Source organism: Ylistrum balloti, unplaced genomic scaffold, assembly GCF_031769215.1.
Source record: "Ylistrum balloti isolate Yb309-2 unplaced genomic scaffold, AGI_CSIRO_Ybal_v1 Utg370522, whole genome shotgun sequence".
Classification (NCBI taxonomy): Eukaryota; Metazoa; Mollusca; class Bivalvia; order Pectinida; family Pectinidae; genus Ylistrum; species Ylistrum balloti.
This window is the reverse complement of record NW_026782334.1, coordinates 558,731-576,159: the sequence shown is the minus strand read 5'-3', so window position 1 is coordinate 576,159 and position 17,429 is coordinate 558,731. Positions and strand designations below refer to the sequence as shown.

Genomic DNA, 17,429 nt, shown 5'->3' with positions numbered 1-17,429 from the left:
ACTGGGGTGAATTCATAGCACATACATATCTACTTACATTTCAAGTCGATGTTTTGAATATAACATTAATGAAGCAAAAAATCACATTTATTCAAAACATTATTCATTAGCCAGTATCTGCCCCAACACTCCGACCCCATCCCATCTAGTTCAACAAAATACATCACTCAATCATTGCCGGTAATAACACATTCTTTGAATAATCTTTTTGCATGAATGTAGGATACATTTTCCTCACGTAAATTGATTCCCAGTTTGCCTATATCATATATTACATAACTTTTTTCTTGTAAATTTATGTAATTGATTAACTATAGCATAGAGTCGGGTAAATTGTTGTGGCAGGAGGGGTTGCCCCACCTGACTTAAATGCAACTCTTCTGTTTCTACATCTACACATGCAACAATAATTGTGCTAATAATCTTGAACTAAAGATGTAAACATGGCTGTTTACATGTCAAGACTTTAGGGAACATGTCAGTAGAATAATTTCTGTTGCATTTGATACGTTCATAATTGAAGTAACCAAAGATAAAGGTTATAGTGCTGTGATAAAAGTCAATAAGGGGATACGTGAGAACACAACTTTACCATTAAGGAAAGACTTCGAGTAATCCGAATATTTGAGTTAAACGAGTTTCAGCGTTGTCTATAAGATGAACTATTAAAAGTTAATATGTGAATTAATTAGATTATTCAAAATTGTGTTCAGATAGACATATGACAGATTTTAAATAATAATTTATATGTCAGAATGAGACTAGATTAATTAGGTTATTTACATATATCTACCAGTGGTCAATTATGACCAGTAGACAGTTGTCGCTTAATATTTATAAAGCCAATGTTATTAATTCATTCCCTGACTACATAAGTTATTACCTCAACTCTTTCCAGGTAGTTCGTATGAAGGTCATTGTATATTAATTTTGTGGAAAACAATCCAATCTACGACCAGACCATTCTCGTGTTTAAGTTGATGTCAATAACTCGTGTATTACTCAATCTTTGTTAGCCTGTTTATCTATTGTATAAAATAATTTAACCAACAGTTTCATAACATTCTGGTATAAATACACCTCTATTGGTCTTCTTGATGAGAAGAGCGGAGACCAGACAGGAGAGAGGCTAGTCTCCACTGAAGAACATCTCCACTCCGGAACTTTAATATGGTTTTAATTTTTAATAATTGAATAATATATAGTCTTCTGAAGCAAACTAAATGTGATCTGAATCATTTACTAAAATCTCTGGTTACCAATTGAAGGAATAACGATACACGATTTCAGCAATTTACACGAAATAAAAAAATAACGTCACAACACTTACGTTCACGTCTTAGCTTAGTCCGAATTATTCTGACCTTCTATCAACTTTTATATGTTGGCTAAGAGTCGATGAGCGTCAGAACTTCGTCTCAATAAAATATTTCTTGATATAATCATTGATTGAATGCCGACACATGCATGACTCAGTTATAAAATGGAGATGTGTATGGGTAATGAAATTACAACATTATACTCTGAAATCAATTTGAATATTTGAACAAATATATGTCTGAATTATTCAAGCAAATATCACACTGTTTAACTGTTTAATCATTCGAGATCACGGGATATATGGACAATATACATCATGTTTATATCGAATGATCGGGAAGTTCCCGCAAAACGACTGTTGATTAGGGCATTTTCCTTTTAAAGAAAAGTAAAGAAAATATATAATTTGTGCACAGTCGGATGGGAAACGTACTGCATATGACAAAATATGGGATCACAGTAGTTAACTTTGGAATTTAACGCAAATCACCTAATGGATATTATCAAAGTATTGTATAATTCTGTAAGGGTTGTAACAATCGTTATTGTATTGAATTTATGCGGTATCAGAGAATTACAAAAATACAAATCGTGAGCTTCATCTTTAAAATAATTGTCATGTTGTGGAAATGTTTACAATACCAAGATATTACATTTGATTGATTTTCAAAGCTTCCCCTAAAAGAGCATATACTTATTAGAACGAAATGATATCGTTTTAAAACAGGAAACTGTTTAACAAGTTTAACAAATACTAAATATTTTGAATTCTCAATAATTACCTCTTGTTCGCATGTGCATCTGTAATAATTGACCTCTTCTACATATTCAATTTGTGACGCCTGAAATGCAAATTGCCATTTGCTTTATTACATATCGTTGAATTATTAGCACCAGACTATCTAGCATATACTTCGCTCTGCTTCTTTTAATGTCCACTTAACGTAATTGCTCTTTGAAACCAAATTAAGCATTCTATCAATTTTCACGTGCATGGAAGAGTGATAAATTAAATATTTATTTAATTCATCACATGAGTGCCTTGTTATTCAGATGCGTAATATAGTTTTTGTAACGTCACTCCAGATGATCAAATGACATTACACATTCACAGATGACAATGTGACGTAGCAATAAAGATCAGAGATATAGAATGAAGATGACTTAAAGTTTGACATAGAAATTACCATTTTCTTTCATATATACTCGAAAAATCGATCTTGACATAAAATGGATCTTAAATTCGTTTCCATTTGATTTGTGATTAATGAAACTCGTCTCGAATCTTTCAGTTTAGTGAGCCTTTGGAAAATTCATTTATCAAAAGGAAACTCGTGTCAAATCCTATACGTATTAACTATATTGGTATCTACGAAATTCAAGAAGCAAAGTGTCGTGAGAAAATTTTAGATCCAAAATAATGAACGATTCTGATGCCATAAGTATAAAAATGCTACCTACTGCTGTCATCAAGGACTTGACCGAAATAATGTGTTTTCCTTTAATGGGTGAACACTTGCAACGGCTGCAAAGGCAATAATCCTCGCATTCATCACTTCCAGTATCCATCACTAATGTTTCGTCTAACATGCCTTCCATGCATTCTGCACATAATGGAGTTCTACATTTGATGGTGACACAGACCTAAATGAATATAAAACGAAACAATTTGATGAATTTATTAAAATTAATATCCTTAACATTTCTTTGTAATTTCATTGAAAAGTTTACACAAGTTTAGAGGAGGACTGCATACATGGTTCAACCAATTATAAGCGATGTTTAAGAAAATTTGAAGCTTTACATTATACTATTTAATTAGGTTCCTTACTTACCCGAATTTAAATGAAATTTATCTGAGGGCTAATAAAGTAAGAGCTTTTGATGCTAAAACTTGAGTATGGCGACCCAACACCAAAATAAATTTCGAGGGATTAAAAGTCAACCTGTATTGTCTACCATCTGCAATTTCGAAAATTTAAAAAAAAACATACGCACAATTAAACGGCGACATCATATAAGACTGTGTTTTAATTTAACCAATCTAAGAATCATATCATTATAAGACTGATTAGAATTCAGATTCATGAAAACTATAGAACAGAATAAAGTTCTAATGAAGACTTTCCAGTACCAAACCATCACCAGCTGATAAATGTAATATAACGTATTCTCATTTGCAACAGGTTTGGCTATATATATAATTATATACAGACACTCTATCAGATATGTGAAAAATTACAACATTTGTTCAATTATTGAGCTATTGCATCTCCCCGTCTATATTTACACATCTCATTTTATCGCTTTCGATTTTTGTAGTCTTCAAATTTTTGAGTATCACTGACAAGTTCTAAAAGGACAAAGCAGTTGTATTATGTAGCTTAAATTTGTCTTGTCTCATCTGAATTGAAGGTACAATTAACTTTTGTGTCTTTTGTACAATCTTCAAAATAAATTGTCCAATCCAGACAGTTCGTAGTCTCCTTCAGCGCTCGTATTAATACTCGCCTTTCCGTGATGGATACAAATATAGTCACACAATATTTGTTTTATTCCTATGAATTCTTTTGCAACAGTAACCTAAATAAAAGAAAAATTAAAAAATATATATTATCTATCCTTCGATCTTTTTATGAGAAATGGTTGGAGAGGCATACATTGTTCCATCATACATTGTGTTTAAGGTATTCATATCACGTCATATCAAGAACATTTGCAACTTTGATTATTTGATTGGAATGTATTCAAAAATGAATATCAAAACCCGACAAATTAGACTAAATATATAAAAGTTTGTTAAGGACCCTTCTGAACTCTGACAGACCTCTTTGTGTAATAAATCCTGGTTTTGAATGCCCCTAATTTTTACTTTCATTCGGCTTGTAGAGAATTTCTCGCAGATGGTACAATATGACTTTGGTTGGCATTGGCTGCATATGTAATGTTCACATTCTAGTTCATGGCACTGAAAGAAAACAAAATAATGTAATTTATGAAAATTTGCCAACGGAAAGGAACTGTATAAGAATTTTATTATTCGTGTCTGTTCTCTTTCGTTTAGTGCAAATAAGATTTTACGCTTGATAATTTCATTGTTTTACTGTTAACTTAAACACAAGATGTTCATTTAAAAATGGTCTGTAAGGAGGGAAAAGGTTATGGTGTGATAGTATGGTGTAAATAAAACACATTTTCATTACATATGGAAAGGCCATGATATAAAATATTGTTGTTTTAAGTCAATACTCACATCTCCTTGTAACCGTTGTGCACAGGAAACGCAAGAGAACCCTTGATAGTTGTTGCTTTCCCCATAAGATACCTATAAAAACAATATCAACAACATAGTTTGTATTTGTTACAAGAGATATATTATAGCATTGCAATCTATTCACCAACATCATTCGAATCCTGTTAAACGTCGTCTGACCTGAACTTGACAGAAGAGGTCTTACAGTGTCTTTCCACGTAAGAAACTTTATATGTTTTTATGGATTTGTAAATCTTGGTACCAGAAGAAGGCGACATATTTTGTTTAATTGATGTTGATTAAAAACAAATCAAATATTTAACATAGCTAAAAATATAGTTCCAATCATATATCCTAGAGTGGTCAAGTTGAACTATCTACCTTATGAACATTTTGGATGGGAAACAGCTTCTTTGAAGATCCATGCTTATTACAACCGATATAAAGTTGGTATAAAAGGATAGGTTCTGTTCCTCTTGCATAAGTTTCTTTTGTAAAGCAGTCGGAACAGAATTTGTGTTCACAGGGAAGTACGTAGTCAGGCTGAAAATACATTTTGAAATACATATGTAATACTACTTTCAATAGAATAACGTTAAGTTTCGTTATTATAGACTTAACTTAAGCTCTGTAGCTTTGATAACATATTATGACCAAATTGTCTAACATCCTAATTGTAATTTTTATCGATTAACTTATTCGCTATATATTGTTCCAGTCATATATCCTCACTGCTAACAAAAAAGTGTATTTCTATCGATTAGATTATTCATTGTTTTCTGTAATACATAGGTTTTCTATTTAGTAAGAAAGTAAAAGTAGGATCGTATCATTCATGACACTATCATATAAGTAAGTTTAAAACATGTTTAATATAGTTTAGATATTATATTAAATAATTTCAAAAATGACCTTTTGATTGTGTATATTTGTTATAGGTTCTTCTTGAATGGCAGTCTTTCGCATAACGACAATACTTAACCTACCTTCGTTGGTTGTAAAGGAATAATTCAATAAACGTGCGAATGTAAATCGTCTTAGTACCAAAAATACATCAATCCAAATAGAAGATTACATTATCATCAATAATTCTGTCGTCGGTGTATACTGTGACTGTGGCGTGCGTGATAGTGTTCACGTGTACGAAGTTTTTATTATTGGAAAGCATGAATTTTATGCATTGCAATAGATACCACATATGAGAAACAAAAGGTTATTACAAGAGTATAATAGCATACTATGTTCACAACGTGTCAGTGCTGTCCACTACGCTAGACAACTGGTCATGTAGGTAATCGCCAGAGTATGGAAAATTTGACGCCAATCTCTGATAGCAGTGTAAAAACGCAAGGTAAGTCACTCTTTTGTGTCTATTATTCAGATGCTGTCTAAAAGCTTTAGTACTATTCAGGCATCAGAAGTAAAGAAGATCATAAATGTTTATGATTACTGTATGATTCTGCGTCTCTCTTCGGTACAAATAGGCGACAATAATATATAAACCTCTAGTATTACAACCAACGGACAATTCTTCCCAGGTTATCTAACTTTTATTGCCGAGAAAGCTGTTACCAGTGTTTCAACATGATTCATTCATAAGAAGTATCGTTTTATAATAAATAACGTACCACTTTTTCAAGGTCGCAAGAATCGCATTTAGGAGGAACCGATGTCATATTATCTGCAAGGTCCTGTAAAAGAAAAATAAGTGATTACCCTTTTTAAAATTTGAATTTTTACAATTAAATATTTCATTAAAACAATTTTATGTAGGCACTTACAAATCGGGACAGATAATAAGTTCATATTCATATTTGTTAAGAATATTGTTTTTATTGCCTTTCATACAAAAAAGAATAAAAACACACAGATCATGATTGAACGACTTAAATTATGTTAACAATAAACGCTTTTTTAAAATTCTTACCTCTGATCCCCGTTTATTTCCCTGTGCTTGATTTTTTCCAGACGGTAAAGAGGTTCTTCTCTGCAAGAAATTAAGTCAGTAAGATAATATATTTGCTACATGATAATCTACTAGATTCATTAGTATACATTTTAGATCGTATGCACGCAAAATCACTTTCAATAATTAATCATAACTAAGAAAGAATAAAACATAAAATAAAGAAAATATCCAAAACGAACTTCATGTTTTATTAATAAGAAATAATTAAATACTGGGTAATCGAAGTATAAAGTAACTCTAAGGATGTTTTAATGAGGGTCAAAATTTCCTATATTAACATGCATCTCTCAGATTTCACACTTGATTTAAATTGATTTCTAATATCAATTTCAAAATATATCACGAAATTGTACTAATTGTTCTACATAACGAACAAATGGATTAATCACGTATTTGCGAAAATTACAATCCAAAATAAAAACAAATCGTTACAGTATACGTGCATTATAGTTTTAAAGGAAAGTTGTTATGATTGCTTTTAACACTAAATCTTCAGTCACAGATGAATTCCAGTTTAACACGGTGGCTACAAATACATCTGAGACTTAATCTTTAACAAGGTCAAATGCTACAGCACATATGCAATCTGAGACAGATCTATTAAACAACCATTGATAACATAATTTTTTCATCCAAAGCCAGTTACTTTGCTCTTCCCACCAATCCTGAGTTTGAACCTTTGCAAAAAGAATAAATAGGGAATGTGTAATTGAAATTAGAAATAGATCAACACATGCTAAAAACAGGTCTTGAGGTAATGGGTACCACTACAAAATCATAGAACGTAAAAAGATTATATTTAGCAGCACATTTCCCCCTGATTTTGTCGCTTTCACTTCCTTGGTCTGTCAATGCTTTCTTACTTCAGCAGCAAATGTGGTATAAAGAAGTACTACTTGAAATATATATATATCGATATACTCTAACTTGATACTGGATAATCTTACATAAAATCTAAAAGGTACACTCTTCCCTGATTATGTCTCGTTATTTACTCAATGTGTCGTGGTGAAGTAAATATTGTTTTAGTTGTCCTTTTTTATCAATACACATTTCATAGAGTTGGAAACAAAGAAGCAAGTGCAAGTACTGCCAACCAAATTGGTATTTTTTTATATCTGACGAACCTCTTTTCTTTCTTCTCTTGACGCAACAAACTCCATTAGTTTTATGGATGGGGTGTGTTTATTTATTCAAATTCAATTCTTAAGTGTTCCGGATAAAATGTTGCAATACAAATAATATTTTCTTCTTACATGAAATCGTACGGGTTCTAGTGGTCCCATCAAGACAATATTAGGATAATACACCTTTGAAAGAACACACAACAAAACACAGTTAAAAGCTAGGCGATCTTAATGTTAAATTTACTCTTCAAGATTTACAAATATGGCGTCCAATAACTCGATTCTTGTCTGCAGACCTTTTACTTTTTTATTCACAAAAAAAATCATAATTTACTTAGACAAACTTTGCATTTACAATTATTTGTGTTCCATTATATATGAAACCATTATTTAACATCATTATTCATGAATAACCTCTTTTTACACAATATTTTTTAAATATTTAGCACAGAACAGATGTTATTCATAGTAGTTTGCAATAATTATTGCCCTTGTGAATCATTATGATTGTTTTTTGAAAACATTTAATGAAGCCTGACCATTTATTGTGGAAAAGTTGAATGGTAAAGCAAAGCATTGTTGTACATTGGTTACACCTATAGTCTTACAGTATAGTCGTTCTAATATTTTGATTGTACTGTTTTCACATATTCGGTACAATTAGCGTAGTTTGTTATGATTTTTAATTAGTCATTAATTATCTATAACAGTGACAGAATATTAAACAGTTGTATTATGCATCTCTTCAATCGTTTATTTGATACATTCTTGTACCAAACATTGTGTTCTTTTGCCCATATTTGTTAAGATAGTGATATTTGCATAATCACAGCACTAGCCAGTCATTGAACAACCCACTATTACCCAGTGCGAAATAGTTAGTGAAATCCATTAATTGCAGACGAATCTGGTATTGTAAATGGAGTATTAGTACCTTATTATTTTTTATAATTTCATATGTGGTAAAGACAATGGATAGCTAATTGAAGAAGTGAGTGTCACTTACAATGCCTGCATCGTCCCTCATCCGTCTTTCTCTATGTTGTGGTCTATTGCCTGATGACCCGGAACTCTAGAAATAGCATATACATTGATGGGTAGACGGTAACTTATCATTATATTTCTTTATTTATCTAAAAGATAAGTTCAAACAGAGCAAAGAGATTAAGGATACTTAAATAGAAGTTGTGTCTACCGTGCCATGATGGTGTTACCTCTAAAAGCAGCAACCTGTGTAGAATGAATTCAAGATGGCTAAATCATCACTGACAACCAAATCTTTTGTATGAGCCCTGTGGTTCACGATGCGAGTTCCATTGCTTTAAGTCATGTCACTTTAGTTTATCAGAAACTTTGTGTTATGTGTTTCCATCCTATACGTTTGAGTGCAAGAGGGCTAAAGGGCCTGTATCGCTAACCTGTTCTGCTCCTTACATTTAAATGATGGAATCTGGGAAGTATTTTCTTGTAACTTCTATGTTTCTTCTTAAACAGTTCTTTACAGTATATATGTCGCACGTGAAGTCACAAAAAACAATGTCTTTAAGGACTGGGGGTCATTTAAAAAACATTTGACAGCTAAATTGTAGAACAAGGTTACAACCGTACTAGCCCTTGTAGATTTTAACACTTTTGATCCATGTGACTGATGTTAAAAATGTAAAAGAAAAAGTTAACCAATTTCAGGTCTTTCAGTCAACACTGTTATGTATATACAAAATGTAACGGTCGTATACTTGAAATCAACTATTGTAAGGTCATATTTAATTCCGGGTAATATCACTGTTCGAGATGTACATGAATAAAAGCTTTATGGAAAGAAGAGAATCAAGTGACATGTGGATAATGCAAAGAACTCAGATTACTGAATAAGATTTTTATCGGAAGTATTCAAAACAGAAACTGAACATAACAAGACGCATACACCAAACTTAACGATTACCTGTATAGAAAGTGTCTAAATTACCATTTTATCACATGCCTCTAATAACCCTAGTTTAATTAACTTCATCACAAGACAGTAATGAATAAGCGAATACTTACGTTTGCTCGAAGTGATTTCTCCCGCGCATAACTCATAATTATTTTCTGTAATAATAAAATCTTGAAATTACATAAACTTGTAAATAATGCAGTAATAATAACATTCTTTTTTTTATGAAATCTTAATCCGCAAATATTTGAATAACGATATTATTAACATGAAGGCTATCTATGAGCAGCAGTATTTTCTAAACCATAAGCATGTCTATTTACTCATTATATTATGAAAATATCGTGTTTCATCATACTGAATCTTCCGGACAGATGACTCTCGATCGTTGTATCCTGGCACTGCACTAGTACTCTGTATTTGTAATTCTATACTATTTTCACTTTCGTTTTCTATAGCTAACCATACATATGTCGCATTTAATATCATTTTGCAAATCATCGTCATTATCATAATCTACAGGTTAAGTTGTACTTACATTTTTGTATATGTCCTGTTTCCACTACATATTTTGCCGAAGTTCCATTAGCACATAGAAACTATAATAACAAAACACAAGTAAAGATACATCAATGCCATGGAATCGAGGTTTTATCACCATCCAAATCATACATCTAAAAGCATACACTTACTTTCAATATGTACGTACAGCTGAAAGCCTTTCAATTTTCGGTGTGGCTTTCCTACTTTTGCTTTCGTTTTGATACTTGATTATTTCTCTAAGCAAGACGTATTTTCCAAAGGGAAATGGAAATTCCCTACTTTCGTTTTTGTGCGATCTGATGTATAATTAATAAAATCTTTCTTTTAAAAAAAAAAAAAACCTTGGAGAAAATAAAGGACCTATTTTTAAACATATTATACAGACTAAATAACTTCGCCGTCAAAGTCGACGTTAACATTCAATCCGCACAAATATATGGTATTCATAATTAATATTCTACTTCCGCTTTCGTTTTGAACCCCTAGCATAGTACATGGATGTATGTTTATTTCCCAACACATATTCATTACCAGACTAGGATTTAATGGAATTGGTCTCTATAGAGACATAAGGAGCAGAACGACTCCATCTTGAGTTGATAATGGTAAGTAGATAAGCATACTCCTCCCTTATAACAAAAATGTAAACAATGAAACACTCATACTGTGCTTGATTGTAATCTAATGCTAAATCATGAACTTCCATTTTTGTTATTGGAGAAATAACCCGCTAAGTTTCGTTATCAGTTTCTAAATAGTCTTCAAAAAAGATTGTTCTCAAAAAGGGGAACGTTTTTGTAAACATACTAACGATTTTGAAATATTACTTTACTCCAAACTGACGTCCCTTTCATGTTTTATAAGAATGGTTGAAATCCAAGAGTTATTTATAAAACTATGGTCAGATTGGTGTTCTATCTTTACAGCTGAAAAAGTAATATACCTTATCACCACACAACAATGGTATTTATGGCTAAGAAATAAACAGAGGTCAATATCTGGGACGGCTGTACTGTCTCTTTACTCGGTGTGTATACTGCACAGAGGGGCGGGCGTGTTAAAACTTTCTTAACCTAGAATGCCCTTTTGAATTGATGTGAATATTAGTACAACTCAGAATGTGCAAATGTGTATGTCATCCTTTATAAAAGCTACGAAATACATTGGATCACGGGATATTTTTAATATCAGTTTCCATCAATTGTGATATTTTAACGTTAAATCTAGACACGTGATTTGGCAGAAGATCTTACAACTTTTTCCCGTCGTGTCCAGAAATATTTGCAACATACTAAATAATGAACAACAACACCAATGTTAATAACACTAATGTACAACTGACACAAATATTGCTTTTATTAAAATCTTGGTCGATAAGACTTACTCGCCTTCTATACACATTATGTCTAGGCCTCTCGTACACCTGACGAGACATTAAAGGACGATACATACGAAAAATGGTTATCTCGGTAAACTCTGATATTTATTCATGTTTGTTTTGCATCTTATGCTTTAATCTGAAGTTAAATTATATTAAGTTTTGAAAATTATTCTAATTATTTAATTCAATTCAATTACTCCCTTACCTTTAGACATTAACAGACAACACACCAAGAAATTATTGATCGTGTCTAAAGACATCTTTTGGTACGTTGTACATATCTCAGATGTGTTAGTGACAGCTATTATGAACTTTGTTAATAATGTTTTATATTATTTTCAACCACAAAGGGATCCACCCCAAGTAAACAAAATCCGAAGCAAAGCACCATGATACAACAAACGTTAGCGGTAGATAACAAGAAACAACAGTTACAAGCAGAAAGCGACACAGGAAGAAAGCATAATAACGGTAAGAAATAGGTAGATGTCATACTTGTACAAACGTGTGTATTACATCTATTTACCCATTTTATTCCATTGAACAAAAATATTTAAAATTCAATGTAAAAATTCAATTTTTATTTATTTATACTTTCCTCTCTTGTGAATATCTTTGCATGCAGAATCAAATCAAAAAGAAGATACTGTGGGACACAACAACGATCAGGGATATGAAAAGGTATCAGATAAGACATTGCCAAGGTCAAATATAAATTTTGATTAACCATCTAGTAGCGAGGAAGATGTTATTTTCACCGGAATAGTAATAATGCTTATAATAAGGTACCATTTGGTATTAATTCAAAAAAAGACAGCCTGTTACCATTGGAACTAAATATACACCAGGTATACCTTTCAATAAATATTTAAAACGAATGTATCCTGTATTCATTAAATGTGTGTCAAAAGGCATGAATCTGTAAAAAAATAATTGGTGTCAATTATTTCTGTCAGCCGTATTGTATTTTGTCCACTTTAAAACTTCAACGTCGTTTTATAGTCGGAATCAGAATCTCATAAAGACGGTTCCAATCAGAAAGAAGCGAAAGAAGAAAGCTACAATGCAAAGGAAAGTCATAGCGGTAAGACATTTTAATTGTGTGATTATATTAAATTATTTTACTTAACTAACATAAGTTTTAACAAATCTTTGATGTTTTTGAAAACGTAAATATTAATTATGTTCCTGTATTCATGTTATTTGTCCCGTGCACGATACCATGCTGTGTCATTGATTGAAATTACCATTTTATCTATAGTGTTTTATAATTTCGAACCGTCAGATTTAAAAGTACACGGAGACGGAACGTCTTTTCCATCTAAAGAAAGCCAAACATCAAACTATGACTGCAATCAAAACAAGGTAACATATCGATAAACAGTATATGGGAGATAACTCTGACAGACTTATCCACATTGAGGCTCACTTAACTATAAAGCCGTTACACCTTTAGGATTCTGACGCTAGTTACATATTCGTTAAAAGAACCAATGATGAATTGTGCCGGAAAGCATCTTCATTTATTTTTAAGCCTTTAGAAAATAACCACATTGGTAAAGTATTTTCTCAACACAATGTGAAACTAGTGGATTACAATATAGTCCCAACCGGTTCCTCGTTTTTTATGTTACATGTGAAAAAAAATCTGTCATGATTCAAATTATATCAAAATTCGCTTTCCTCAAAACAAATTACAATCAAACTTAATATAATAGTTTTTTTATGTAACAGGATAATGAAGAGAGTATTCAACAAGAAAGGCTGGTGAACCAAGACACTGCTTTGGATGACATCGGTAAATCTATATCACTAATTGAAATATACATGCTTATTATGTGATAATTTGGCTCAAAACTCGGCTGGATTTTTTATATACGTACCTGTTGCTGGTTTTATTAGAGAAAAGAAAAGCTGGAGTAACTATCCGTTAGTTCTGATAATTACAGAAAACTAACACAAGTCTGCGTTGTTACTGGAGGAAATAATTGGTATTGAATACTGATACGATTTGAGAAATAATTCAAACATGTCTCCTTTGCACTTTCAGCTAAACAAGAACTTAATGTTATAAATAACAACGGAATAAAAGCAGGCGACAATACGGACAGAAGCGACGGAAATCTGATCAGAGTATCCTTTTATGTTGTTTGGGGTGAATTCGTATTTCCATTACATTGTCACACACTGTAGTGTTTCTTTCCTTAACAAACCTACAGGGCCTTCCCAATATACAGGCTAGCTCGTGTTATATCTCATCACTGATTCAGGTTAGTTATTGTGATATACGCTTCCAAAATGATTCTTTAGAAAATTGTAAGAAATACGCCTGATGCAATACCGTTTTCACAAATATCATCAATATGTGAAGATATATGTATGTTAGCAGTATTACCTTACACTCATCTCCCAATCAATTGAAATAATACTGTTTTATCACTTTCTTGACCTTTAACATATACACGTATGTATATATCATTTTTATGTAAGACATTTTCTGTTTGACAGGTTTTAGCACAAACACCTGGCTTCATTGACAAACTTTTTACAGCCCGTCAGGTAAGATCTATACAATTCTTCACTGTACATTCATTAGCATATAATACTTACCTGGTAACACACTCTAAGGGATGCATATAATCATATTACTATTTCTTCGATATAAATTTGATATATTTTATCTAGATAACAAACCGTTTACATTAGTGAATAGTATATAAAGAGTCGTATTAAAATATATTATTTACAATTTATCAAAATATGTCATAATTTCTCTTTCTTATTCTACTTTACACACGAACTTTATTAGATAAGCGTATGTGTTTGATCTGATTTGAATATATTTATACATGTATGATTGTTGTTTCCATGGTAACAGAACTGTCACGTGGCCGAGACTTTAATTAAGCTGTTTGTGGAGATTAATGATATACAACATGATAGTTGCTATACAGAAGAGGATTTATATAATCTTGTGTCAGAACTACAGAACTCGATGTCTAAAAGGTAAATAGGTACCAGACAATGTGTTCCTGTGTTAAAACAAAGGAATGTGGGCAATGCTATAACTGTTTAGATTAAGTGACATCATCATTGTGTCATTTGTAATTTTGTAGAGATAAATGTTACCACAAGTGACATCATCATTGTGTCATTTATAATTTTGTAGAGATGAATGTTACCAAGAGTAACATCATCATTGTGTCATTTATAATTTTGTAGAGATGAATTTTACCACAAGTGACATCATCATTGTGTCATTTATAATTTTGTAGAGATGAATGTTACATCATCATTGTGTCATTTGTAATTTTGTAGAGATGAATGTTACATCATCATTGTGTCATTTGTAATTTTGTAGAGATGAATGTTACCAAGAGTGACATCATCATTGTGTCATTTATAATTTTGTAGAGATAAATGTTACTAAGAGTGACATCATCATTTTGTCATTTGTAATTTTGTAGAGATGAATGTTACCACAAGTGACATCATTATTGTGTCATTTGTAATTTTGTAGAGATAAATGTTACCACAAGTGACATCATTATTGTGTCATTTGTAATTTTGTAGAGATAAATGTTACCACAAGTGACATCATCATTGTGTCATTTATAATTTTGCAGAGATGAATGTTACCAAAGTGGAAACCAAAATGACTGTCACTCTTTATACCTCAGTTTGCTGAGTGCGTTGGACGAAGAGATCGAAGGTAAGGGTTTAGTGCGAGAGACGATGAGCTTTTAAAGGCCAAGAACAGGACATAGAATTCAATGTACCACAAGTATTAAGATTTCGTGGTATGTACCACGTGATCAATTATCATTTTCGTGATACCATTCATTTTCACAGACGTGTTGTATTTTACAGGATGTACATCCTTGTTCGACGCGCATGCGCGACAAATATTCAGGTATTCGACGTGCGACCACGTGAGTATTTCGGAGTTCTATACTTATTACGTATGTTGTTAACACCAGAATCATTCGTTATCTATATTTATTGTATATCAACAAGTTCACATCTATTTATTTATTTACTTATTTATTTATCAATCTATCTATGCCATGATTCCTACTAACAGGTTGAAGAATGCCCGCCGGAGTGTACTAGATCACTGCTTTTGACTGTTGATGACAAATATGTAAGTTAACTTTATATTTTCACTTCTATCACGTATACATGTTATATTTGTGATATCTGTATACAATTGTGCTATAAACTTGTGTGTCTTTTGTACAATTTTATATATAACCGGTATAAAAGACAAGAGGGACGAAACCAAGACATTGTCCTTTATCAGTTGCAACAGCGTTAGAAATACAATAAACATCAGTACAACGTTTTGTTTTCAGTGTTCCGTTAATGAGAGTATCAAGCTTTTAGATGAGACTGTGGCCTTTCACGACGCCCAAGTACCATGTAGGACATGTTTGAAAGAGGAGAAACACTATGAAGGTTATCTCGTGTTCCTATGTGTCACTATAACATAAAAAGGCATACAATGTCTTTCATCAAAGACTGTCGGTACCTGTATTGTAACTATACAGAACATGAAGAGCAGTATAAAGTCTTTAATAGGTCATTACACTAGATAAAAATGGTGTGTTAAATTCGTTATTTGTGCACATGTGATTTACCTGAAGCTGTATGTAGCGAACTGTAGTGTAACAGTATATTTGTGTTTGTAATACTGATATACATTATCAAATTTACGTTAAGTGTTCATTCTTTGCTTTATTCTTCGGATCAGAATTCAGAATGAACTACTAATCCTAATGTCTAGGTCATTTTTTTCAGACACTATCACATTTAAACACTTCATCATAGAAAGCCCAGCACAAATACTTGTTCTACAGCTCTCCAGGTTTAAACAGGTATGTCAAAAACGATTTTATTTAAGTTACAGGGTTCATGTTTCTTGTCCTTTGATTTTTGTCATTGATATAAGTTGTTTATATAACGCTTTACTTCTGGTTCCTTTCCATTCATGTCTAATTCACAGTTTACTTATAAGACATAATTCAAAATTAACTTTTGGTGTCTATACCTTAAGTGAACACAGCCTATCTAAACCCTATCAGTTTTACCTGAAAACGGTACCGTCGTGAAAATCAAAATATAGAGTGTGCTCAAAAATGTAATATATGATTTATTTAAGTTACTAATTAATTGTTTTTGCAAGGATGTGTTTTCAACGGACGAACCACACGGAAGGCTGTACAAGTACGCGGGCAACGTTATGTACCCTACAGAGCTAACCCTTTTAGTCAGCAAACAGGTGACAAAACATTTTATATATATATATCTTACATGAAAGTACAAAATTTTTAGACATTTGATTGATTCCATGCAACTTAACATATATATGAAAACGTCACGCGACATGATAATCCAAAATTTTAAAACATTTTAAAGCTTAATTTGATCTTCGTCAGGGACCGTCCGGCAGGGAATGTGCACGTGTATGGTACGAGTTATATGGAGTTATCTGTCACGAGGGAGATCTTGATCAAGGACATTATTGGTGTTACGTAAAGAAGTACGGATGGAACCCGGATCATCTGTACCTTTGGCACCTGTGTGCCGACTCCTATGTCAGAAGACTAGAAATTGATGAAGAATGGCCTAACTCACCATTCGCTTATCTATTATTCTACAAGCAAATACAATCAACTCAAAAAAACTAATTAAATTATGAGAAAATTGTCGTGATCACATCAAAGCTAATATGTGATAAAGATATTTAAATATGACAAATCCGTATACTTTAGTATACAAATGTTTCAAATATAAATATGCGTTTTTTGTCGTCTCTTGACGGAAGATTGACTTATTCAGTTTACCTTGTATCATTCTTTGTGTTGTGATTAATTACATCGAACATCATAAAGAACATTAAA

General features: G+C 32.0%; 1 protein-coding gene across 1 annotated transcript; it reads left to right on the top strand.

Moving 5' to 3' along the window:
- Nucleotides 1-11,915: 11,915 nt before the first annotated feature.
- Nucleotides 11,916-17,216, top strand: LOC132555895 (uncharacterized). Its single transcript, XM_060220274.1, has 14 exons — nucleotides 11,916-11,997; nucleotides 12,483-12,610; nucleotides 13,261-13,324; nucleotides 13,577-13,659; nucleotides 13,746-13,796; nucleotides 14,035-14,085; nucleotides 14,405-14,532; nucleotides 15,153-15,238; nucleotides 15,397-15,458; nucleotides 15,611-15,670; nucleotides 15,882-15,984; nucleotides 16,327-16,403; nucleotides 16,712-16,807; nucleotides 16,965-17,216. The coding sequence occupies exons 1-14, from the start codon at nucleotides 11,916-11,918 to the stop codon at nucleotides 17,214-17,216; spliced, it is 1,323 nt and encodes a 440-aa protein (XP_060076257.1).
- The last annotated feature ends 213 nt before the right edge of the window (nucleotides 17,217-17,429 follow it).